This window comes from Malus domestica, chromosome 05 (genome assembly GCF_042453785.1).
Source record: "Malus domestica chromosome 05, GDT2T_hap1".
Taxonomy (NCBI): Eukaryota; Viridiplantae; Streptophyta; class Magnoliopsida; order Rosales; family Rosaceae; genus Malus; species Malus domestica.
The window spans coordinates 43337013-43360190 of record NC_091665.1 but is presented as its reverse complement, the minus strand read 5'-3'; the positions used below and the strand labels follow the sequence as shown (position 1 = coordinate 43360190).

Sequence of the window (23178 nt, the reverse complement as noted above, 5' to 3'; positions counted from 1 at the left end):
TTATTCCAATGAAGCTGAAATTACGAAAATACACCATTTGAAAGCGGTTATCGAACTTATCAAGTCAACTAGACTTCTCAAACAGATGTTTTTCGTGTTTATCATTTTCGTGTCATACTAGTTATATTAGTGAATCGTATTGTGTCAAACCTGCTATCTTAATGAGTTGTATCCTGTCAATTTTAGAATTCTTAATAGGTGATCCGATAACGACTCGAATCGTTAAGGGCCGTGTCATTCTAATATCTAGACCTTGCAACCACAAACATGTCCATTTCATACCCGTTATCTTAACGGGTTCTTAACAAATGATATGATAACGACGCAATTCATTTACGTATTTTTTTCTCAATAATGACCCGACTCGTTAACAAGTTGATCTGAAACCTAAATTTCAATGTCGTTTCTTGTCAGATTAACGAGTCAGTGCAAGAATTTACCAATTCTACAAGTAAATATATTTGTTGAATTTTTTTGGCAGGAATGAAAAAAAAAATCAAATAAAAAGAATAATAAGGGGGAGCCAAAGTGGAGTTTATTATGGTGAGGGAAATCAACATGAGAAATCAGTTTTTGATGCTTTTGTACAAACATCGAAAATAAATAAAGAGTTGCTCGGCAAATCACAAGACCACCATTAATCTTTAGTTTGTACACTATCATATTGATACAAACCAACCTAAATTGCCCGAAAAGCCAGGCCAAACATCAAAACATCTAGAGAAGGCACTCGTCGATTTTCGGTTCCTTGAGCAACCACTACCCACATCAGAAAGTTCGCTTTGAAACGTACAGCTAATTTACATCACAAGAAAAAGATAAAAACCCAGGCCGGGGGCTTGGTACTCTTACGCACTGTAGTCCCTGTTGTAGTATTTCTCTTCTGGATAGTAAACGGCATGCACTATGTTACCTCCGAATTTTCTCCCACCGAGTACATTCTTTGCGTTGGCGCAACCCCCAGTGTCAGTATATTCCAAGAATACCTGAAAACGTTGCATAATTATGGAGAGAAGGAAGCTACATGTTCAATCCCCGAGAAAAAAAACACCATTAAGAGCACAGTGAATAGATGCAGCACGGTAGTTTTACCTTTCCAACGCCTGGAATCTGTTCTCCGTTTTGATCCGCACGAGGAATAACAACATTCACCAGAGTTCCTAATCATTCAAAACAAGAGAAACTCCTCAGTTAACTTACAATCATAACCATAGCAAATGCCAAGCAACGGAAATCTCTTATAGTCTCCACTTGTTTTGCGGCACTGTATAATATGATTGTTTCCCCTATGCAACGAAAGCAGGAAAAAGACGTGGTCCGGTTGTACAGTACATATCCTAACTTTAATTGCAGAAGCCAAAATTTTAAATATTTTATTTTGGAAGTCTTAAGAAATTACATCGGGTAGATGTTCAGTACTTCATTCTTTCCTGGTAAGTAGTTTAACGGTCAAGGTTTGGCCAACAAAATAAGCTAAGTAATAAAACAAATTCATTCTCGGAAATTTTTATTGAGTGCTTTCAGAGGTCCAGGCACTCAAATTTAATTATCCCTAAAATATTCACTTGAAAAGAAAAAAAAATCAAACGTCTCTGCTCAGCAAAATACAAACATCCACGCACACACCAAAAGATTTAATAAAAATGAACAGGTAGACAGGTTACGAAGAAAATACCAAATTTGCTGCATTCATCCCTCATGTCTTCTAGTATTTCGACATACTCTTCATCATCACCTAGTTGATCAGCAGTAATCGCCTTCATCATGAGAAAATACATGAATCAGCCAGTTGGAACAATCAAATATTAACTCATAATAAACTATCCTAATTTTTTTTTAAATGGAGGGTGCCAAAACTAACTATACAAACAAAATGCATGAATTCTATATAACTTTATTTTCAACTACGATACAACCTCAGTCAAGCATAGGACTTTTGTGGGAGTTTCACCACTAGCCATTGTTGCCATTCCAGCTCCTAGAAGATTGAAGTCACCAACCTGCAAGGCCATTTTCTACAACGAAAGACATAACTCAACAATGCACTCCAAAAACATAAACGGGGAACCAATGATATGTATTCCATACCTGCATGGCTATATGCTGTTGTGCCTGTACCAAGATATTTTCTTGCTCTGTTTTAGACTGCCCGTTGCTGTAAAATCATTGCAAAAAGGTTTCAAATTATCTAATTGGCTTGAAAGAAAAAAAAAGATCAGGCTTGCCCTTTAGTTTGAAAGAATACCAACCTGGCAGTAGCACGCCGGACAGTTAAAGTTTTATCACCCATTTTTAAGCCGTTGAGAGCACCGCAAGCAATGTCTGTCACAGTTGGATCCTGAAGTTCTAGAACATTAGTTGACCAGATTTCCAGGAGTGACCTCCAAGAATCATAAAACAGTATATATGTATTAAAGAGAGAAGAAGGCCTAAAATCAATCACTAAGTAGAAAAAAAAAACAATTGAAAATGTGACAACAATCAAAATCAAAAGCCAGGATTTTAGTATGTACCTGATAAACACAGAATCCATATCCTTTAGAGTTTCCTGTGTCTTTATCCTTTACGAGGTCAAAACCACGGAGAGGTCTGCAGTGATCAATATGTTAAATTTGCAAATACAATTTATCATAAATGAGGAACGTCAAGATTGCTGGAAATTTAAGCCCATACCCAAAGGACTGTAGCAACTCTCTAATCTGAGCTTCAGTGAAGTAGTAAGGTAGCCCACCCACAAAGATACGGTCAGGTCCCTCAGCTCCACCAACAGCACTGCCAAACAAATACAAAATTAATACAACATAAGACTATTACAACTCAACACCAAATTTTTTAAAAGTAATTCTAAAGAGTATGAAACTAAAGTAGTCTTCAAATTAAATAACCTAACTCAACCTACCCTTGTGTGAGACCAACGGCAGCTAAGTTAAGGTGAGGACTTGGTTGGCTAGGACCAAGCGCTGCAGCTAAAGTAGGATTGTAGTCTGTTGGCCTTCGTACCCTCACAGCAACCCCCTGATAAATCAAAAGGAGCATGTCAACGAAGAAACATTTCCTTCATACCGCACAGAGCACACAGAAAGAAAGAATAAAACATTATCCAAAGATTCTGAAACCTAAGCCCCATCATAACCAACAAGTACAAATCTCAATTTATTTTTACACATTTAAGATAAGTCTCTATAAAATTGTATGGTTCCTTACCCAATAGAGTTAACCAACTTAATGAATTTGATAATACTGAAAATAGAAAAGGCTTTAATCCGATAGACATGATAACATTTAAGTTCTACACCAGTTATGCTTCTTATTTTACCCTCACATTCTTCTTTAACAGTACTTTACCAGTAACGCCCTCCCCTATGACAATTATAAACAGATCAAACAAAAAACAAAACTGTAATGATAAATTGAAATTGACATGCCTCAAATATAATTCCATCTAATGCCATTGCATTACTTGCTTCTTCAACCGTTCTCATCTCCACAAATGCAAACTTCTTCTCATGATTAATATAGACATTTACTACCGCATCACCTGCAAGTTCAGATACTGGAAAACACACTGCCCTCAGATAAAACCCATGAGATAATATAAATGCACTGCTAGTCTAGATCCTGAATCATGTAATACATTAAGGTGCATGCTGAACTTGGTTAAAGTGAGACTATGATTACACATACCTGGACCAACAGAATTTCCTCCAATGGCAGCCATGACTTGGCTAAAGAATGTGGCAATTGTCTGACAAAAAGATCAATTCCATCAAAGTCTTTCAAGGAATACAAGAAAAATACTTTGAACAAGAAAGAGGCAAACAAGAATTTCAAAAAAATGTAAAACATTTAATCAAAATTTTGGCTTATTTGTAACCCAGTGCAGTTGGCCCTGTAACAACCTACAAAAAAACTGCCTTATGAGCTTCCTTATGTACATAGTAAATCCCCAGATTCTGGAGTGATGACACAAAAGGCAACAAACTTTAGCCTAGATTCGCTGTCCATCTCAAGTATAGACTCAAAACATTTGCTGTTACTTGGGAAAGAATCCAAAACGAAAAACCAGAAATATAACCTGCTCATTAGCCAAGGGAGGAAGCCCACCAACATATACCCGACGTGCATGCCTTGTAGCCTGCAAAAGAGAAAGATATATATCCTGCTCATCGGCCAATGAAAACGCCGTTCATGTATTTATGAGAAAAATAAACCATGTAAATTTAAATATATGAACACAAATATAATAATTTTACCTGCTGAGTCATGGCTTGGGCTGGCATCAAAGGAAGAGCCATCTATAACATACAAAAGCACATGAAGTTATTCACAAAGAACACAAATGAAAATTTGAAATCGAGATTTCATAGAAGCTTATACTGGTGAAACGTACATGCGATGCCCCAAAAGGTAATGAATTTTGTACTACTCCTGGCATCATTTGCGGAATACCTGACAGTTGTCCTGCATTATTATTATTGACAGAAGTGGAGCAAGCAATAACAGAAGGATATGTAGTATAGCTTTCCAGAAAAAAATGTCGCAACTACACTGGTAATGTAATCCATCTGAAAGCCCAGAAGTATCTTTTACATTACATATAAAGCTAATATTTCATACCTAAGATATACCATGAAATAGTAAAGTAAGAAACAAATTCCATCAATGGGGATGGTGGGGAAATATCTGTAAGTCTACCAAATGGCAACTGTATCAGTCGAAGGAGAAGAATGTCCAGCTAATCGTTCCATTGGTTCTCCCTTGAACATCAATTGACGTAGTCATGCCAACTCAACGTCGCCTTCTTACCCAAACCATAAAAGCAAACACATACAAACAACAACACAACAACAACCAAACAACACAACAATGGCTCTCAGTTTCCGCAATAAACCAATAAGAAAGATAACTTCTAACATGCTCAAATAAATAACAGGAGATCAGGAAGCTAAACTCAAATGAAAAGTGTTACATATACTTTGACAAGAATTTGGTGATCGGGTAGTTAGATCCAAACCTGAAACGGGAGCATTAGGCAGCACTGACCCAGCAGGTGGTGCCATGTCAAAGCCACTTGTACGCTTGCTGCAGACAAAGATTTCAGCAAGATTACAATGGAACAATGCAGCTTTCAAGACAAATACTAACAGCATCTATATTATGTTTTAAACACCTAAAGCTTTTAAAATAGAAAATAATATCCGAACAACATTACTAAACACCAAATGCATAACCTAAGTGAGCGAGAGAGATATATTTCTCATCGACTAAAAATACAATCAGATATGTCATGATCAAGAACAATATGAAAGTGAACGTTTATGTAGAAGTTCCCCTTACCTCTTTGAACGAGAACGGGAAGGAGATCTGTCACTTGAGGGAGAACGAGAACGTGATCTATGTCTATGCCTCCTTTCTCTATCTTGATCATAATCACGATGCCTACAAGACAAACATACAATGCAAGCAAACGAAAAGTCAAAATTTTGTTTTTCCACTTACCAAGTCCACAATTCAATTGAAGTTAAGAGAACACCTTGGATATTTTATTTCATTAAAACGCAGTGCGGGAAGACTCAAACCACAGTATGTATCAGTAATTTATAGAACAAATAAGAAGCACATGTTTAACCTGTCAAAATCTTCGTTTCGACTGCGGCGATAGCCATTGTACGAGTTCCTCCCTCTGTCAAATCTTCCACTTCTATCCTTATACTCCCGTGTATACCGGCCACCATCTTTTTCTCTATCTTGACCTCGGTCTCGCTCTCGATCTCTCCACGAGCTCTCACGTTCTGATCCACGAGAATTCTGCCGAGGCAATCAAAACATCACTCAGCCATTCGATAATCGTCACACAAACATACATAACAGAAACCGCTATCCGAAAAAACGTATGCATCATTCTTTCAGGTAATTCATTTAAAATTCATCGTTTCCTCTAGGGATTCACACTCAAATACGCCCAATTACTTCCTAATTTCATGCCCTAATTGATTTAACAAACAGAAACACAAACATCATACTCTAAAACAAAAATTACAAAAAAAAAATTAATCCGATTCGACAAATTGACAAATCAAACGAGAAAGCATAGCTTCGGAAATTGGATTAACGAATTAACAGAAGGGAATTCAGAAAAGAACCTTGCTGCCGCCTTCGAAATCTGACATTGTAGCAGTCCGAATTTCAAATGAGAAGAACCCTAAATATGTAAATTCGCTGAAACCAGAAGCTCGCGATTTGCAGGCTCTTTTGATCTGGTGTATGTGATTACCATCACGTCTAACTAAGCTCCGTCTCGGCATTGGACGCGATTGCTATTGGGCCTGTTTGGACGGCGCCGATTCGGTAACTTTAAACTAGGCCCACATGCAATAAACCGTTTTTATTTAGATAAAGCCTGCTACATTAAACGGGCCTAAGTCGGCCCATGAAGGCCCACCAGGTGCCACATTAACAAAAAAGCCCTTTCGGCAAGTCTCAAGACCGTTTATTCAGAAATAGCAATTGCTCGTTGGGAGTACGACCGTCGCTACTAAAGAGACTGCATCTTGATTATACTTATTTTAAAATAAAGAATTTTAATAAAAAGTTTTCGGTACTGTTTATTTTAACGAAAAACTATATTTTTACACTAAAAATCAATTATGCTACTATTCACCTTACCCTTTATTTTGTCTTTATCGTTAAAACTCAAAGTGAACACTATCAGAAGTTTTTTGTTAAAGTTTTCAATAAAATAACAAGAATAATCAACTAATTCTCCAACAAGAATAAAGTAAGGAAAAAGGCAAGAGAGGACCAATTGGTTATAAACACCAAGGAAACGACGAAAAACGTCGGGAAACATGACGCTGCTCTCAAAACAGCAGTTGGAGGAGACAGCAGTCGGGAGTGGAGCAAGGGCAAGTGAGATTTCTTTTAGTTGCATGTTTACTTATCTATTAGAATAGTGGTGACAGTGTTGACCCTAGAAACTACCAAGCCTACGTGGCGCGCATGCCGAGTAATCTATAAGCTAACTACGTCATTCGGTGAATGCGGGGCGTGCCAACTCGTCGGCCGAGCTCAGCCGAGGAGTAAATTTTGTTGATGTTGCGTTGGGTGCGCGGCTGACTTATGCGTCTTGCGATTGCGGCCGAGAAAGGAACACGTCTCGGCCTCTTGGGCTCTCGAACCTGAAAACAAGGTTACTATTCTTACGAAGTTCACGAGTCGTCGTCGTCGGATTCAGTCACAGTGATGTTATTCGTCAGAGTAAACTCACGCCGAATCGACACCAGAGTGTAAGGGCACAAATACTCAAAGCAAATATAAGTTTTAATGGTGAATGTGGTTCGGCCGTCCAAATGCCGAACTCTAAATCCCACTTGGGAATATCCAATCATAAAATAACTCGGCAAGCAAAGCGCCGAGTTCGATATACCGTAACACCTCACTTCGCCGAGAAGGCTAATGAGATGACCTCAATCAATAAGGATCCAGAAATCCTCCTTGACCGAGACTTAGATAGGTAATCAACCGTTCTCGCCGCAGTGCTGTTGATACCAATGGAAGATACTGCGAGGTCGACTGATTCTACGGTGACAGAGCTATCTATGCCGACTTAAGATATCACCGGTTGCTTTCACAGTGCTGTTGATGCCAACGGAAGATGTGTCAGCGAAAAAGAAAGAAAAAATCTCAAGTTGTTGAGTTTGCGCAGGGCAGTTTTGTATTGATTTGCAGGGGGATTGAATGATGCGCAGCCTCTTCTATTTATAGCAACGGCTCCCCCCAAGGTCGAGTTAAAAACCTACTCGGACTAGGTCTTCTTCTCCTGATCAGCACCAACTCGACCAGTCCTACTTTCACTAGGATTGTGAACCTAGTCCTTAACCGAGCCGGATTCGCTTCCGGGTCCTACCGAGACTCCTCATTGCACTAGGACTCGACTTCTTGCGTTATGACCTAGCCGACCTAGGTTTGGAGGCCCACGTACTAAACGATCCATGGTATTCTTGTCGCAAGGCCTTCTGGGCCGAGAATGATTCTATACTCGGCCCAAACTATTATTTTGGGCCCAAACAGACAGCCACCACCGAATTAAGGTGATGAGTAAATTTGCATTCCAAATGATTCAATTCTTAGTTTTATAAGGATCGAACTCTAAGATTTGGAATAGTGAATTAGATTTCAAATTTTTAATGACAAATTACAGCATGTTCGAAGATTACTTAATAAACAACAAAAGTAATTATAAAATAATTTTAATAAAATTCAGAGATAAATGTAAAAGAGAATTTCAAAAGTAAGATTCTCCCCATAAACTCTATTATAACATCCCAGCACGAGCCAGCATGTTCGGAGATTACTTAATAAACAACAAAAGTAATTATTAAATTATTTTAATAAAATTCAGAGATAAATGTAAAAGAGAATTTCAAAAGTGAGATTCTCCCCATAAACTCTATTATAACATCCCAGCATGAGCCCCCACCACATCCCGGGCTCGACTTCACCGTAGCATGATATTGTCCGCTTTGGGTCCCGACCACACCCTCATGGTTTTGTTTCTGAGAACTCACACGAAAACTTCTATGTGGGTCACCCATCATAGGATGGCTCTCTCGCGAACTCGCTTAACTTCAGAGTTCTGACGAAACCTGAAGCCAGTGAGCTCCCAAAAGGCCTCGTGCTAGGTAGGGATGAGAATATACATATAAGGCTTACAGGATCTACTCCCCCGGGTGATGTGGGATGTTACAATCCACCCCCTTAGGGGCCCGACGTCCTTGTCGGCACACTTCAGGCCAAGGATTGGCTTTGATACCAAATTATAACATTCCGGCCCCCGCCCCCACCACATCCCGAGCTCGACTCCACTGTAGCACGATATTGTCCGTTTTGGATCCCGACCACGTCCTCACGGTTTTGTTTTTGGGAACTCAGACGAAAACTTCCCAGTTGGTCACCCATCATGGGATTGCTCTCGCGCGAACTCGCTTAACTTCGAAGTTCCAACGAAACTCGAAGCCAATGAGCTCCCAAAATGCCTCGTGCTAGGTAGATATGGGAATATACATATAAAGCTTACAAGATCCACTCCCCTGGGCAATGTGGGATGTTACATCTATACTACCTCATATTTTTTACACAACTAATTATAACTTATGCACGAAAATTGATATTAAATTATACGATGACAAAGAATCCATAGAAAATTCACTTTGCATTACTCAAACTCGAGATTCTAACTTTATGTCAATCCGACACCTTCTCAATTTAATAGCTAAATTACAAACATATAATCAGCCGTCAATTCAGCAAAATAAAATAAAATAAAATAAAACAAATAAACAAACAAACCAAGCTAGATTGGAGGATTGGAGGATCGGAGGATAGCGTCCGGAGAAGGTCCTAGTCGTCCCCTTTGACTTGTTTCTTGATCTGACGACGCAGAGGATGTCGTACAAACCACAAAACGTGAGCACTGACGTTAATAAGAGGCACCACCACATCAAACATCATTAGCGTTAGCTGAGATTAGCGGATCTAAATTAAAGCCTGAAAGATGGCCCAAGAAAATCATGGTCTGTTTTTGGATCCTTGTGGGGTAGGTGAGGCACAATGGGCCCCACTACTATATAGCCAGCCCCTTTCTTTTGGTGCTCTTCTTGTTTAGAAAATAAGTAAATATTAAACTATAGGGATGCTTTAATTATGAATCCGACATGTTGATGATCTATATAGCACCAAGGAAACACAAAGACATCGAAAATGTTTTTAAAATGACTAAAAGTATTTTTAGTAAAAATGTTCTAGAATCAATTCATAATAAAAATGTAAGTAATTTTAGAAAATTACTTAAAGTGCTTACTGGAAAAAATATATAACTGATGTTTTTTTGTTTGTAATAATGTGTTTTTTGTAGAAAACACTTCAAATGCTTTTGAAACTTAAAAACGTTTCGATTCCAATCATTTTAAAATCACTTTCAAACGAACATTAAGTGGTAAAGATATGAACATTTACAAGTTATAAACTCGAACGTTTTTTGTTAGAATTACTCCAAACATAAAATGTATGATGTAACCAAACAAGCAAAGGCATTTCGTGCGAGTTTATTCTAGAGTTTTGTACATGATGAGCTTTTTACATCAACAAACAAAAATAAAAAATGGATAAAAATGATAGTGAGCACTCAAAATGTTGTAATTTTGTGCGAGTTAATCTCTCATTAAATTAACGAGATGATTAGTTCAAACTCAAGGAGAATTTTTTTTATTGTGACGAGAACACGGATAGTATATCACGTGTTTTTATAAAAGTGGTGGAATTTTTTATTTTTTAAGTTATTAATTTTTTAACATACATATTTCACTATTTGTATAATGACATGTGATGTATTGTATATCCAAACTCAAGCTAGTGTCTATAATGGTCTAGTCTTTACTTTACATCTGAAAACGAGTGGGAGATATTTTGCACCTTTTTTGTCCATTTGTAAATTACATATTTTGTACATGATCACCGACGTCGAATAGACCATAATTATATGCAATTCTCCTGATATCAATTTCGGGAACAGTTGGGAGCTTCGTATTAATCCTTTTGCAACAAATAATATCAATGCACACGTCTAATCAGTATACTCTTGCCAATCATAACACAAAAGGCAATATTTTTTTATTCAACCTGTAACGGCACATGTCATTAATTATAGTTTGCATTAAGAAATGGCTGAAAATATTAGAACATGGACCTTGCAAAGATTCTATATATGTGGCTAAAGTATGTAGAATTTGTAGCCATAAAATTTGGAGCGGCTTGTCACATCAATAGAGAATATGTTTGCTTAGATATTCTTCAGTAATACCACATTATAGTGTAATGATGAAATCTAAATATCTTAGAAACTATTATTAGATGAATTTTAATTATTTATAATAGAGATATTTATCGATTTGTCCTCCAAATATGTACAGAGCTGCTAATTTTCTCTTGAAATTTAATTTTAGTTAATTACTCCATAAACTTTTATAATAATCAATTTCACCTGTATTTTAACTTTAGTCATTTACCTCCTGAACTTTTATAAATAACCAATTTCTCCTGACTTTAGATTTAAAATTTTTCATCCAACCAATTTGCCTTCATACAGTTATCATGCTCTTCGAATGATTGAGATGGATAGATTGGATGAAAAAATTTAAAATCTAACGCCATGGTGGAAATTTGCTATTTTTAGAAGTCCAGGTGATAATTAGCTAACATTGAAGTTCAAGAAAAAATTATCTAATTATAAAATATTAAAAGAATAATCGATTAAAATTAAAATTCAAAAAGCATATAGACACATATTTCTTCATAATATTACCTTGTCAAATAGTTTCCACACCTTTTCTTACATCATAGTCATGAAAAGACTAATTATTTATAAGATACTAATTTGCTCTACATTATTATTTTTACATTAAGGGAAGAGAAAGTTTGGCTAAACCACATAATAGGCAATCTAATTTGATATCAAACTCGCCATTTATCAGATTAGAACTTAAGACATCTCACTTCAAAATGAAAAAAAATATCATCAGATCAGACCATAGCAATGAGTGCCACTTTTTTTCTTTATTTTATTAATTTTTTGTAAGCTAAATATTCAGTGGCTGATGGCCAAAAAAAAAACAGCAAATTCCGTTCAAAATATTATCTGCGCGAGTCCGTGTCCGTGTCCTCCGCAACAGCCGCCTTTAAATAACCTGCCAAGTTCCAACCTCACACATTCACAAACCTCAAGCCCAATTGTTCTCAATTTGCTCAGGTTTGATCGGTTGATTGGTTTTCGGTTTTTTATTTTCAGCTTTCGCTTCGTGCATGGCACCGCTTCTGCTTTCGCAAGAAGCGTCCGATCTCTGCCTCGGAAAGCCTCCGCTAAAGTCCGTGTCGATCTCCGCCACCGTCGCGGAGGCATTGTCGGCTCTAAAGCGGCTCGGCGAGAGCAGCCTCAGCGTGTGGAGCTGCGACCACTCCTCAGAAAAAAGCAACGTTAACGTCATCGGCAGTTCCGACCCCACGGAGGACTGCCGATGCGTAGGAAAGGTTTGCATGGGGGACGTTATATGCTTCTTGGGGAAAGAAGAGAGCTTGTCGTCTCCGGCGAGAGCGCTCGATGCTCCGCTGGAGCTTTTGATTCCGAAAGGATCTGGCCTTGTTAGGCATTTGGAACCACACGCTAGGTTTATAGTTTTTCATATAGATGAATTGCTCTTACTCTTTTTTATTCCTTGCTCATTTGATTCTTTTTGTAAATTTTCAGCTTGGTGGAGGCCATTGATCTCGTTTTAGAAGGTGCACAAAACCTTGTGATTCCGATTCAAAGCCGCCGGACCACAGCCGCAAGAAAAAAGCTCCTACCCAACCGCTCCTTCAACACCCTCCACAACAACCGTGAATACTGCTGGCTCACACAGGAAGACATCATCCGCCACCTCCTCAACTACATAGGGCTCTTCAGTCCCACCTCAAACGCCCCTATCAACTCCCTCCATGCCATCGACACCGTAAACATCCTAGCCGTTCATTACGACGACCCTGCCTCGGCCTCATTGCCCCTCATCTCTCAATCCCTCGCCCAGCAAACTTCGGTTGCCATTCTTGACATGGACGGCAGGGTGATCGGGGAGATCTCCCCGTACACCCTCAACACCTGCCAAGAGTCCGTGGCAGCTGCCATTGCCACGCTTTCCGCAGGTGACCTCATGGCGTACATTGACCGCGGTGGTCCGCCAGATGAGCTGGTACAGTTGGTGAAAGAGAGATTGGAGGAGAAGAAATACGGGGCGTTCTTGGAGCTAATGGAAGAAGAGTCAACAATGTCAATGTCGTCGTCTTCTTCTATCTGTTCAACGTCTTCGGATGAAGAGTTTGGGTGGGGAAGGAGGTCCGGGGGTGGGTATTCGGCACGATTAGTTAGGAGGTCGGAGGCAATTGTGTGCTATCCATGGAGCTCCTTGGTGGCGGTGATGGTTCAGGCGCTTTCGCATCGCGTGAGTTACGTGTGGGTTGTAGAAGAGGATGCAACTTTGTCCGGCATTGTAACCTTTGCAAGCATGTTCAAAGTTTTTCGGGAACGTTTGAGGTCTATGGAATAACGGAAGATGAAGTCACACAATTTGACTAGTCTTCAAAGCTAGTTCAGTTCAAAATAATCTACCATAAAAATCAAAGCCTAAAGGGACATGAGATCAGGATAAGTCACACAACGAATTTATCATAATAATTTAATATCGAACTTACCATTTACGAGAGTCGAATCCAAAACATTTTATAATAGGCCGAGAATCTAAGTGTGATGCAATTAATCACTCCTAAAGTTGTGGCTGTAGTAATTCTTCCAATGTTGTCACCGAGGCGTTGATGTTTGAAATCGATAAGGAGAATAAAAGGAGAATAAGGATGACGATGATTTTCCTCACGTGACCCAAATGTTGATCCGACCACCTGATAATCATTATAAATTTACCATGCTCCAAACTATTTTACATAAAAAAGTAACATCCTCACCATCAACCTATTTACATACATAATTTAGTAAATTTAGCGTTCGGCCGCCAATTATTATTCATCTCTATTGTGATAACTTTTTTTCCATTCTCTCTTCTCATCACTTTTATTTCCTTTTGTTCTATGTATACAAATATATCAAAGAAGCGCGGTCTGCACGGAGAGCCTACAAAGACAAAATTTGGAACAAAAAAAATGAAGAAACCGATGCAACAACGCATTGTTTCAGGTTTAGTTAAGAGTAAAGTCGCCTACTGCCAAGCTCCAACATGCACGATGATAAGGCTTCTCTTACTTGGACATTGTTCGAATCCATATCGAGTGCATCTTCATACAGCCTCTTTGCCTGCTCTAGTAACTTCACCTTCTCTTTACCATTACTGGGACGTAGTCGGGATCTTTGCTGTAGTGCCACACCCCATCGAAATAGAGCTGTAATTTTGCAAGTTTTCAAAATTCAAAATAGAATCAAATATCTTATGCACTTTCTTCCAAAAAATTATGAGGATGAGGAGGGGGGGAGACCAGAAACATACCATCCGGGGCATAAACATTTCCCTTTGACATCATTGCATCGAACTTATCAATTGCAGCCAAGAACAGTTCGTCGGCATCAAAAGCTGCTTCCTGAAATCCACAGAAGAAAGGGTTTAAAGTGTAATTCAACTGACCATAACGTGGCTTACACAACCCACCAATGTTAAGAGTTCCTCAACCTTCATCGATAAGCAAAATTTGAAGGAAAGAAAATGCCCAAAGTTTTGTTAAGTTCTTACCGGTCCAATATCAGCAATCAACTGTGCACGGAAGGTAAGAGCAAGACCCCAATTGTATAGTGCTCTCACATCATTCCCGTCAATGGATAACGCCATTCTATACCTTCTGCCTGCTTCTACAAGAAGTTCCTCGCACTCTTCACACACATTAATGAGGACCGATGCAATGTCATCTTTACTTGTGACTTTATCCTGCATTCTAATCCATTTCTCAACCGATAAGGGGTCACTTCTCGAAAGGTGCATTCTCAACTCGCGACTAATCCTTAATTTTAATTCTCCATGAAGAAGGCAAGTGTTGCCTAACTGGCCCACAGCCAATAAACTCATGGGCTTCATAGCTATGGCTTTGGACAGTAATTTGGCTGACCTGTATAATACAATCTCTGCACGCTCTTCATTGTGTCTGACCCTTATAAATTCCTTGGCTTGTTTTAGAAGATCATTAGCTTCTGTAACATACCTGTCAAATAATATATCATCCGAAACCAACGAAGATGAAAGGGAAGGTAGTTCATTCTCATGTCCAGGCAGGTGATCAAAAAACTGGGAATCTTCTTTGCGATTTACTTTCTCTCCTCTACTATGAAACTCATAAGTTCCATTCACATTTTTTCCCCTGATATTAGAAGGCCTGTAAACCCCATTAGATTTATCGTCCATCTGTTTTGTTCTGACACCGAAATCTACAGAATCAAGGACACTTTCAGGGGATTCCCACGTTTCAGCGTGATTACTAGCATCCATCTTCATAGACACGTGACCATTGCTTTGCAACCCATTATTCTGATAATTAAACACTTTTCTAGCTGTAGATCTGTTAGGACCCCCGTCCACCTCCTCTGAACTCATCTTATTATTTTCCAAAGCAACTTTGGTTCTTCCATTTCCAGCCTCATCGAAACCAGACTTACTATACACTTCTTGAGAATGAACAGAACCAAGAACCACTCCTTTAACAGGAGGCATTGAACCGTTCCCTTGAGATTGATCATCCACCACTTTCTCCGTAGTCTCTCGCTTAACATTGTTTTTCACTCTACCAGACTTCGAATCAGCCAATTTGTCGTTAAATAAACCTCCGATGTACTGGAACAACTCGTATCCAATCTCAGCAGGCTCTTTCTTTCTTTTACTCGCCTTTTTGCTCTCAGCTAACTCAGCACTGAACTTCCCCAAGTTCTCAACAGACCCATCAGCAACATTCCTAGCATTCAACACCGACGAACCAATACTTTCAATGACCTTTACATATCTTTCCAAATCAGTAACTGTAATTTCTCTACAATCAATAGCTTTTTGTATATCATACTTCAAATTACCAACTTTAACATGGAAATCGTCGACAATTTCCACCAATTTCCTCAATTTATCAGATTTATCAATTAAATTTTCTTCCTTTCCCCTTCTCTTATCTCCAATTAACCTCACTTCACCAACACCTCCACCACGAACAAATCCAAACGAAAACCCAATTGCGAAAACTAAAATCGAAGCTGGAAACACCACAATAGAAGTAACCCTAACTCTAGAAATGGCGAAAGCACAAACAAGGCCTAACAAAAACACGAAAACATGTTTCTTATCGTCGATTCCTATAGAATTCAGAAACTGACGAAACTGATTGGACTCACCAGAGGGACCCGAGCCGCCGGCGAGTCTGAAGTCGTCCCAGCCGCCGTAACTCGCCGATTCAGAAGCACACTTAGCTCCAACGGAAGAGAATCTAAAGGTTCCGGGATTGCAAGACCATTTGCTGCGAGAAAAGTGAAGAAAGTTCTGGCTTTCCCTAGAAAGTGACGGAAAATGGAAAATGAAAGCCGATGGCGAAGATTGGGGATTCGAACAATTGATAGTGAATTGGGAAATTAGGGTTTTCATTGGGAATTGTGAGGAGGAGGAGGGACCGTACGGACGGCCGTGCTGCTGTATCGCACGGCAACAATTAAGCTTCATCAGTTCTCGCAGTGCTCAGCTGAGTGCACAGTAATTCGATGCACTTGAACTATATGGGCATTTTTGTAATTTACGAATAGTGGTGGGCACTTTTGTCATTTCACCCGTCTTAGTACGTTTCACCTAACTTCTTGGCCATTTGCAAATTTCATTTGCTTGCTTGTTTTAACTTTTAGGGCAAAAGATTGTTTACTACTCTCATGTTTCGTGATTTTCAATATTTAGTACATCAATTTTTTTTCGTCCCAGAGTCATACCTAAAGTGTAAATTTTGGGACAGTCTCATACATCCGTTAGTTAAACTGTTAAGTCTGCTGTTAACTGTGACGTGGCGCCCATGTGGCCAATGATAGAGCGCCATGTGTCATCAACGTGGAAATTAAAAAAAAATATATATAAAAAAATATATATATATATTATAAAATTAAAAAAATTTAAAAAAAACCGAATCTGGGCAGATTCGGAAGAAGGAGAAGGAAGGAGGAAGAAGAAAGAAAGAAAGAAAAAAAAAAGAAACGAATCTGCTACCCAGATTCAGAGGAAGAAGAAGGAAGAAGAAGAAGAAGGAAGAAGAAGAAGGAAGAAGAAAAAAAAAAAAAAAAAACGTTTTTTTAAAAAATTTATTTATTTATTATTTTATAATATATATATATTTATTATTTTTATTTTTTAATTTCCACGTGGATGACACGTGACGCTCAGTCATTGTCCACATGGGTGCCACGTCACTGTTAACGGCAAACTTAACAGTTTGACTAACGGATGTATGAGACTGTCTCAAAATTTACACTTTAGGTATGACTCTGGAACGAAAAAAACTTGATGTACTAAATGTTGAAAACCACGAAACATAAGGATAGTAAACAATCTTTTGCCCTAACTTTTATGTACACTTCACATTTTGTTAATTATTTGTAAAAATTATTACAAACAAATAACTTTAACTTGTATTTGTATAAAAATCTGCTCATGCCATGTGTAATATTATAATTTCGACTTTAAGCATTCAACACAAAACTAATTGATATGGTATTGGAAAGACTTGAGATTATTTAAGCATTTTCATTGCAAAACTTTCATATTGAATGTGAATACTCTCATCATGTCACTTCACGTGGCACATATCTCATTTTTAAAATGACGTATGAGCAGGTGTAATTATTGGACAAAGATTGTCTGCCCTCCTAGTTATGGTGCCCTTCCATGCCCTCCTATTTTGTGCGGTTACGGTTAAGCCACGTCAACATTTTATATTAATTTTTTAATGAGATAATAAGACAAAAAACAATAAAAAATATAAAATATTGACGTGACTTAACCGTGACCGCACAAAATAAGAAGGCATGGAAGGGCACCACAACTAGGAGGGTAGACAATCCTTGTCCGTAATTATTGAGACGAACATGTTCACAGTCTCACTAACCCAAATAACCTAATACCGCGTGAGAATACAAATCATCCAACCAAAACTAATAAGCTTGAGTTGTATAACGGTGTTTCAAGCCCTACATCAGTTCATAATCCGCCAATTTTATTAGAGTCGAAGTTTCCTCTAATTAAATAGACAAATACCACTAATATAAAGGGTGGTGTTACCAACATACCTATTTTGACTTTTCACACTTTTTGTTAATTTTTGTCATCTGATATTTTTTTAATTTATTTGATGCAATGATCGAAAATTGAGAAGGGTATGTGAGAGATAAAAAAGAGTATATGGATAAACCAATCCAAATGTTAGTTAGCTAGTGTCTTGAACTTGAGTGGAGGTAAGATTTTTGTCGTAAATGTCTTGAAAATATAAGGATCTTCCAATCCGAATGCAATGATAGTGTTGAGAAATCTCCGTGGACGCTCCGTCACCTCATTTGTTGACATAGGGATTGTGACAAGAAAATATGTTGGCGGGAGTCTCATTTTTTAAGGAGTCCTCACAATTTTATTACCATTGCAATGATATCTCAATAAAGCAACAACCAAAAGCCATAATGCAAATTAAAACTTCAATTAGCAGCATTGATGCTAATTATGTTATCTGATTATCCATTTGTCACTTTGTTGGAACTTGGAACTTGGAACATGAATAATTGCACGGTTTTAATAACTGTTATCTTCTATTAACAGATTTTTAGAAAAATATTTGGCAGATACTCTTATAGTTGTATGTTCCATTTTATTTTGTATTTTAACGATTTAAACAATCTACTATTTTAGGGTATCTCTAAAATCATCATGTATTGTTTTTTTGGTTTCCAGAACTAGATATCTTAATGATTTATGTTATGTCTAACTTTTGAAGATGTTTTATGAAAAAAAATTAAAGAAAAAATATCTATGGATATATCAATATCTACATCAATATCAGTTGTTTTCAACGAAAATTATGGAAATTTGCAATGGAATAAGAATATCAACTTATTCAAATTTAGTCGAAATTAGAAAAAAATTTCTTAAAAATAAAAAATAAAAAGTTCGAAATCTGCAATGGTTTCCGAAAAAAATTCCTTAGTGACTCGAATCACACGTGCACTAACAATACATGACTATGACAATCGCCACATCATATGATCTACAAAAATTGTTTAAAAATATAATCCCACGATCGTTTTTCAAAAAAAAAAAAAAAAAAAAAAAAAGTAAGTTAAAGAAAAGGTGATTTCGAAGAAAATAGATGGAAGTTGGAGGGGCAAAAAAGGTAAGAGGAGATGGCGGGTGAAACGATCATGGCATCGGTGCGTGGAGGGAAAGCTAACGAACGAAAAGAAAGGAAACAGGAAAAGTGGCAGACACACAACCCAAAGAGAGTGGATAACCCCCGTGAATCCGTACGCCTCTTTTTCGACGCTCCTCTTCTTTTTTTTTTAAATTTTATTTTCCCAAAACGAATTAATTAATTATTCTTTATATTAGTATATTTGAGTTATATTTCAGTTTGGGGGACACGTGTCGAGGCAACGTCTCGTCATCGCTTTCACCAGCATAGAAGCAACACGGTGTCTGGGGGGACTGAAAAAGAAAAGGGCGAGAGAGAGAGAGAGAGAGAGTGTGTAGAGAGAGAAAGTGAGGATTTTGGGTAGTGGAGGAGTGGGAAGAAAAAAAATCAGGGTTCTTGGAGGGGCTGATTGAACATTTTTCTTTCTCTTTGGGTTTGTGATTATTTCATTTTTTAGTTTTTAGTTTTTTTTTTTATAAATTTTGTAAGACTTGGAGATGTATATAGCTTCAATGCGAAAGTCGTTCAAGGACTCTCTGAAAGTTCTTGAAGCTGATATTCAGCATGCAAATACTCTGTAAGCGATCATCTGCTCTTTTAATTTGATGGGTTCTTCTGAAAAAATTGTTTCTTTTGTTGAATAGTATTTATTTTGTAAATATTCTGCTTGAATTCTGGTGATAAAGGTGTAAACTTTAGCTCCATTTTTATTTATATTTCATGTTGGAAATGTAAGATTTTTTACATTTCAGCTTGGTTTGTTTTGATTTATTTTCTTCTGGGTTGTCAATTTATTTTTGGTTATTGTGCAGCTTAAAGATCATAAAAATTAATAAATAAATAGCTAAGAATTATTGTACACTGACAGTATGATTCTGGGAAAGCAATTGTTTAATTGTTTAAGCAGATATTTATTTGTGCATTAACGTTATCTTGATGAAATTTGAGGGAGCAACCAAACCAAAATTGTCAGGGATTAAATGGGTTTACGTGGCCAATGGATTCCACCTGCTGGTGGTGTTTTTAATTTCTTGTTCATAATTTTTTTTTTTTAAATTATGTGTCCATTGTTCTTGGAATGTAGCGTTTTAGTCTCATTGTTTTGGATGCACCAGATATGTTACGGTGCGATTGTCTTAACTATGTGCAGTTTTTCGTGTTTTACATTGTTTTGAGAACTTGGGTGGTTACACTGGGAAAAACGCGCTTAGTCATAATTTTTAATAGAATGCTGCAATGATTAGCTCGATTCGAAAGATGGTTTTATCGAGAGAGACTAGTTGGATTGATGTCTTTTATGAATTGTTGATAAATTCAGTGATTTTGGTAGTTTAATCCGATAATTAGTTTCGGTTTCTGTTCAAATCCTTATGTGGGAAATGTGAGGTGCAGGGCCTCAGATTTTCCGAGGGAGTATGATGGTGCTTGTCTTCAGATGAGAATGTCGTACAGTCCAGCCGCTCATCTCTTCCTTTTTCTGGTGCAATGGACTGACTGCAACCTTGCGGGAGCCCTCGGGCTGTTAAGAATTTTAATTTACAAGGTTGAAGCTTGTCGCTTGAATAGTTTCTTTTTTTTGTTGAGTTAGATTCCAATCATGGATGTGGGTGACCATTGCATTTTCGCTTACGCTACAGGTTTATGTGGATGGCTCGACCACCATGTCTACCAAGGAAAGGAAAGCAAGCATCAGAGAGTTCTATGGTAAATTTATGATCTCACAACATTGACTTTTGGTTCTTGTTGAGCGGGTAAAGGGTTTATTTTCCTACTGATGCCTCATTTCTTGGACAGCTGTTATTTATCCCTCTTTATTGCAACTTCAAGGAGGTGTCACTGATAGTGAAGATAAAAGGCAGAAAGCAGTATGCATGGAAAGATATCGCAAAAGAGATGATGAAGAAGGTCGAAAGTGGTCAGATATAGACATTGAAAGAGAAGAGGAATGCGGTATATGCATGGAGACAAATAGTAAAATTGTACTGCCTAACTGCAACCATGTTTTGTGCCTGAAATGTTACCGTGATTGGTACTCTCTCTCCCTCTGAACTTATTTAAACGTTAAAGTTCACCTGCTTCTCTTTATTTCTGGTACTTTTTTTTCGAAGATTTATGTTTTCTGTCTTGCTCAGACATTATGTTGCTTTCTGTATCAAATAGTTGATAACACTTCGAACCCTGCATTCATATTAAAAAGGGGTGCGAATGAGCTAAGGTTAATGAAAATAAGTGTTCCTAATCTTAAATCGTATGTGATGCAATGCATACCTAACTTTGCCCAAATTTGAAATGCACTTTGAGCTACGGCATCATGAGCATAGTGGTATTAAGTTATGGTAATTGGAAATTGAACGTGGAAATGATTGTAGTGTAGACTTGCGGCTTCTAGGCTCAGTAGATAATTTGCAGAAGTATCTCCCCAACTATTTTCCTGTCTGTGTGGGATAAGAACTTTTCTAGACCTCTCGCTGTTGCTCTAGACCTCGTTGTTTGTTAAGATTCGCTTACACTCATCTTGGTTGTTTTATTAGCATTTGATTTGAAAAAGAATGAGAAACCTTGTACCGCGGGTTTGCCATTGAAAGTTCAGGCAGTTGTTGTCACCTAAATCCTAAACTCTATATGGTATATTTTTCTGTGGTTCTAGCATGTACTCTTAATTTGATTTGTTTGCTGACCAGATAGGTATTTGCTTTGTTGTACACTGTATAGTCGTTAGATATTTTGATTCAAATACTATATTTTCCCTTTTAATCATGTCATTAAGGAGTTGTGAAGCGTAGAAATATGAGCTTTTGGATAGATAAATGTAATTATATTTTAATTGGAATTCGTATGTACTTTAATCTTTAGCAAAAGATGTTTCCATGTACATTTCTGTGTCGACATGAATATGAATGAAACTAATGCTCTGTTGACACATTGGCAGGCGTACAAGATCTCAATCGTGCCCTTTCTGTCGTGACAATCTTAAAAGAGTGAACTCGGGCGATCTCTGGGTATACACCGACAGCAGGGACATAGTCGACATGGAAACAGTGATGAAGGAGAATCTCAGGAGGCTTTTCATGTATATAGATAAGTTGCCCCTTGTTACACCGGATAACCCTTTTGACTCGTATGATTCCCACTTAAGGTGATCGATGGGGTCCAAAAACCAGTCTCCCGTTGCAATTTAATGAACTAGTTTCTTTTCTTTTGATTGCATAAGGACCGAAAATCCATTCGGCAGGTGTAAGTAGGTCGGTATCGTCCCACTTCTGTTCAGAAGACCCGGCCTGAGTTATTGTTGGCTGGCGGGTGAAGTTGAGGAGTCTATAAATTGTATGTAGTGCATTTGTACATGCTTGTACAGCTTTGAAGTTAGCTTAGTTTTTTTACATACAAGTCCTCTCCTTGTTTCGAATTGAGTGGGTTCGGACGGAGGAACTGTTTCGAAGCGGAGGGATGGGCGAACGCAATGAGGTGAGAATTTCTGGTTGATGAAAGACACAGATTATGTTTCTTCGTGCTAAGTTGCAACCGATATACAAACCAAAACTTTGAAGATGGATGGGCTTCAACTGTGTTCATTGTTCCTGAAATAATGGACAACTGAACTAATAGACTTTGTTCTTTCGTGGGCACATATGAGCTTATCTGTCTTTTCAATTTTCCTTTTTTCATTAGCATATACTCATTAGGTTATGTTTTTGAAATGATTGAAAATGCATTTTCATATAATTAGAAGCGATTTAGACGTGATTGTCCGAAACAACTAGAGAGTGACTCTTTTGTGCTTTTTGGATAAGTGCCCATCTTCAATAGACAGAAGTATTTTCTATAGAAGCATATTCCAAATGGAATCCGGATCCTTTTGTGAGGATCCGAGAATTCGTGAATCATATCTGTTCATTGTATATTGTGCAGATAGAAATTATTTTAAATATTTTTATTTAAAATTAAATATAAACAATAATAAAAACTGATCGGACAATGCACAATGAATATACACGATTTACGGATCTCTAAGATCCTCACCAAAAAGATTCGGAGAGGATCTTGTTGATTTCAAAGGACAAGGATTTTTTGCTCTCCCACTTACCGTACCTTCCCGTGCCCTTCTGTTTGTGTGGTCACTATTAAGCCACGTCAACATTTTATATTACTATTTATTTTTGTCTTATTATCTCTATAAAAAAAAACAAT

The 23178-nt window shown here is 37.7% G+C and overlaps 4 protein-coding genes across 9 annotated transcripts; 2 read left to right on the top strand and 2 right to left on the bottom strand.

Moving 5' to 3' along the window:
- Positions 1–611: 611 nt before the first annotated feature.
- On the bottom strand, positions 612–6333 carry LOC103434776 (splicing factor U2af large subunit B-like). 4 transcript variants are annotated; one of them, XM_008373129.4, is made up of 18 exons: positions 6144–6333; positions 5630–5808; positions 5338–5439; positions 5015–5082; positions 4391–4461; positions 4254–4295; positions 4076–4135; positions 3685–3745; positions 3426–3553; positions 2900–3015; positions 2674–2772; positions 2514–2589; positions 2250–2338; positions 2089–2155; positions 1917–2015; positions 1676–1757; positions 1093–1160; positions 612–986 (listed from the first exon to the last, which is right to left on the bottom strand). In XM_008373129.4, exons 1-18 carry the CDS (start codon positions 6303–6305, stop codon positions 849–851), a joined length of 1707 nt encoding a protein of 568 aa, XP_008371351.3. In that variant the 5' UTR covers positions 6306–6333; the 3' UTR covers positions 612–848. The 4 variants fall into 4 exon arrangements, with proteins under 4 accessions (XP_008371351.3, XP_070677585.1, XP_008371352.3 ...); XM_070821484.1 differs by having other exon boundaries at positions 1917–2000; XM_008373130.4 differs by having other exon boundaries at positions 4391–4449.
- Positions 6334–11734: 5401 nt separating this feature from the next.
- Positions 11735–13229, top strand: LOC103434777 (CBS domain-containing protein CBSX5-like). The gene is made up of 2 exons (XM_008373132.4): positions 11735–12218; positions 12299–13229. The coding sequence occupies exons 1-2, from the start codon at positions 11857–11859 to the stop codon at positions 13131–13133; spliced, it is 1197 nt and encodes a 398-aa protein (XP_008371354.1). The 5' UTR covers positions 11735–11856; the 3' UTR covers positions 13134–13229.
- A 339-nt stretch (positions 13230–13568) lies between these two features.
- Positions 13569–16344, bottom strand: LOC103434778 (uncharacterized). 2 transcript variants are annotated; one of them, XM_029103182.2, is made up of 4 exons: positions 15956–16307; positions 14322–15877; positions 14082–14172; positions 13569–13977 (listed from the first exon to the last, which is right to left on the bottom strand). In XM_029103182.2, the coding sequence occupies exons 1-4, from the start codon at positions 16275–16277 to the stop codon at positions 13781–13783; spliced, it is 2166 nt and encodes a 721-aa protein (XP_028959015.1). In that variant the 5' UTR covers positions 16278–16307; the 3' UTR covers positions 13569–13780. The 2 variants fall into 2 exon arrangements, with proteins under 2 accessions (XP_028959015.1, XP_008371355.2); XM_008373133.4 differs by having other exon boundaries at positions 14322–16344.
- Positions 16345–19037: 2693 nt separating this feature from the next.
- On the top strand, positions 19038–22616 carry LOC103408849 (E3 ubiquitin-protein ligase AIRP2-like). Of its 2 annotated transcripts, none has more exons than XM_008347664.4 (5): positions 19038–19567; positions 20383–20533; positions 20628–20694; positions 20785–21019; positions 21920–22616. In XM_008347664.4, exons 1-5 carry the CDS (start codon positions 19488–19490, stop codon positions 22128–22130), a joined length of 744 nt encoding a protein of 247 aa, XP_008345886.1. In that variant the 5' UTR covers positions 19038–19487; the 3' UTR covers positions 22131–22616. The 2 variants fall into 2 exon arrangements, with proteins under 2 accessions (XP_008345886.1, XP_008345887.1); XM_008347665.4 differs by having other exon boundaries at positions 19219–19567; positions 20818–21019.
- The last annotated feature ends 562 nt before the right edge of the window (positions 22617–23178 follow it).

Bases quoted from the DNA above. Each gene is read 5' to 3' on its own strand.
- LOC103434776 (XM_008373129.4), bottom strand. From the start codon at position 6,305: ATGCCGAGACGGAGCTTAGTTAGACGTGATGGTAATCACATACACCAG. The intron at 5,083-5,337 runs GTAAGGGGAACT...CTTTGTCTGCAG, and splicing joins TCCCGTTCTCGTTCAAAGAG to CAAGCGTACAAGTGGCTTTG. The intron at 2,016-2,088 runs GTATGGAATACA...CTTTCGTTGTAG, and splicing joins AACAGCATATAGCCATGCAG to AAAATGGCCTTGCAGGTTGG.
- LOC103408849 (XM_008347664.4), top strand. From the start codon at position 19,488: ATGTATATAGCTTCAATGCGAAAGTCGTTCAAGGACTCTCTGAAAGTT. The intron at 20,534-20,627 runs GTTGAAGCTTGT...CTTACGCTACAG, and splicing joins TAAGAATTTTAATTTACAAG to GTTTATGTGGATGGCTCGAC. The intron at 20,695-20,784 runs GTAAATTTATGA...TTTCTTGGACAG, and splicing joins AAGCATCAGAGAGTTCTATG to CTGTTATTTATCCCTCTTTA.
- LOC103434777 (XM_008373132.4), top strand. From the start codon at position 11,857: ATGGCACCGCTTCTGCTTTCGCAAGAAGCGTCCGATCTCTGCCTCGGA. The intron at 12,219-12,298 runs GTTTATAGTTTT...GTAAATTTTCAG, and splicing joins CATTTGGAACCACACGCTAG to CTTGGTGGAGGCCATTGATC.
- LOC103434778 (XM_008373133.4), bottom strand. From the start codon at position 16,277: ATGAAGCTTAATTGTTGCCGTGCGATACAGCAGCACGGCCGTCCGTAC. The intron at 14,173-14,321 runs GTAAGAACTTAA...TGTGGATTTCAG, and splicing joins TGATTGCTGATATTGGACCG to GAAGCAGCTTTTGATGCCGA. The intron at 13,978-14,081 runs GTATGTTTCTGG...GCAAAATTACAG, and splicing joins AAATGTTTATGCCCCGGATG to CTCTATTTCGATGGGGTGTG.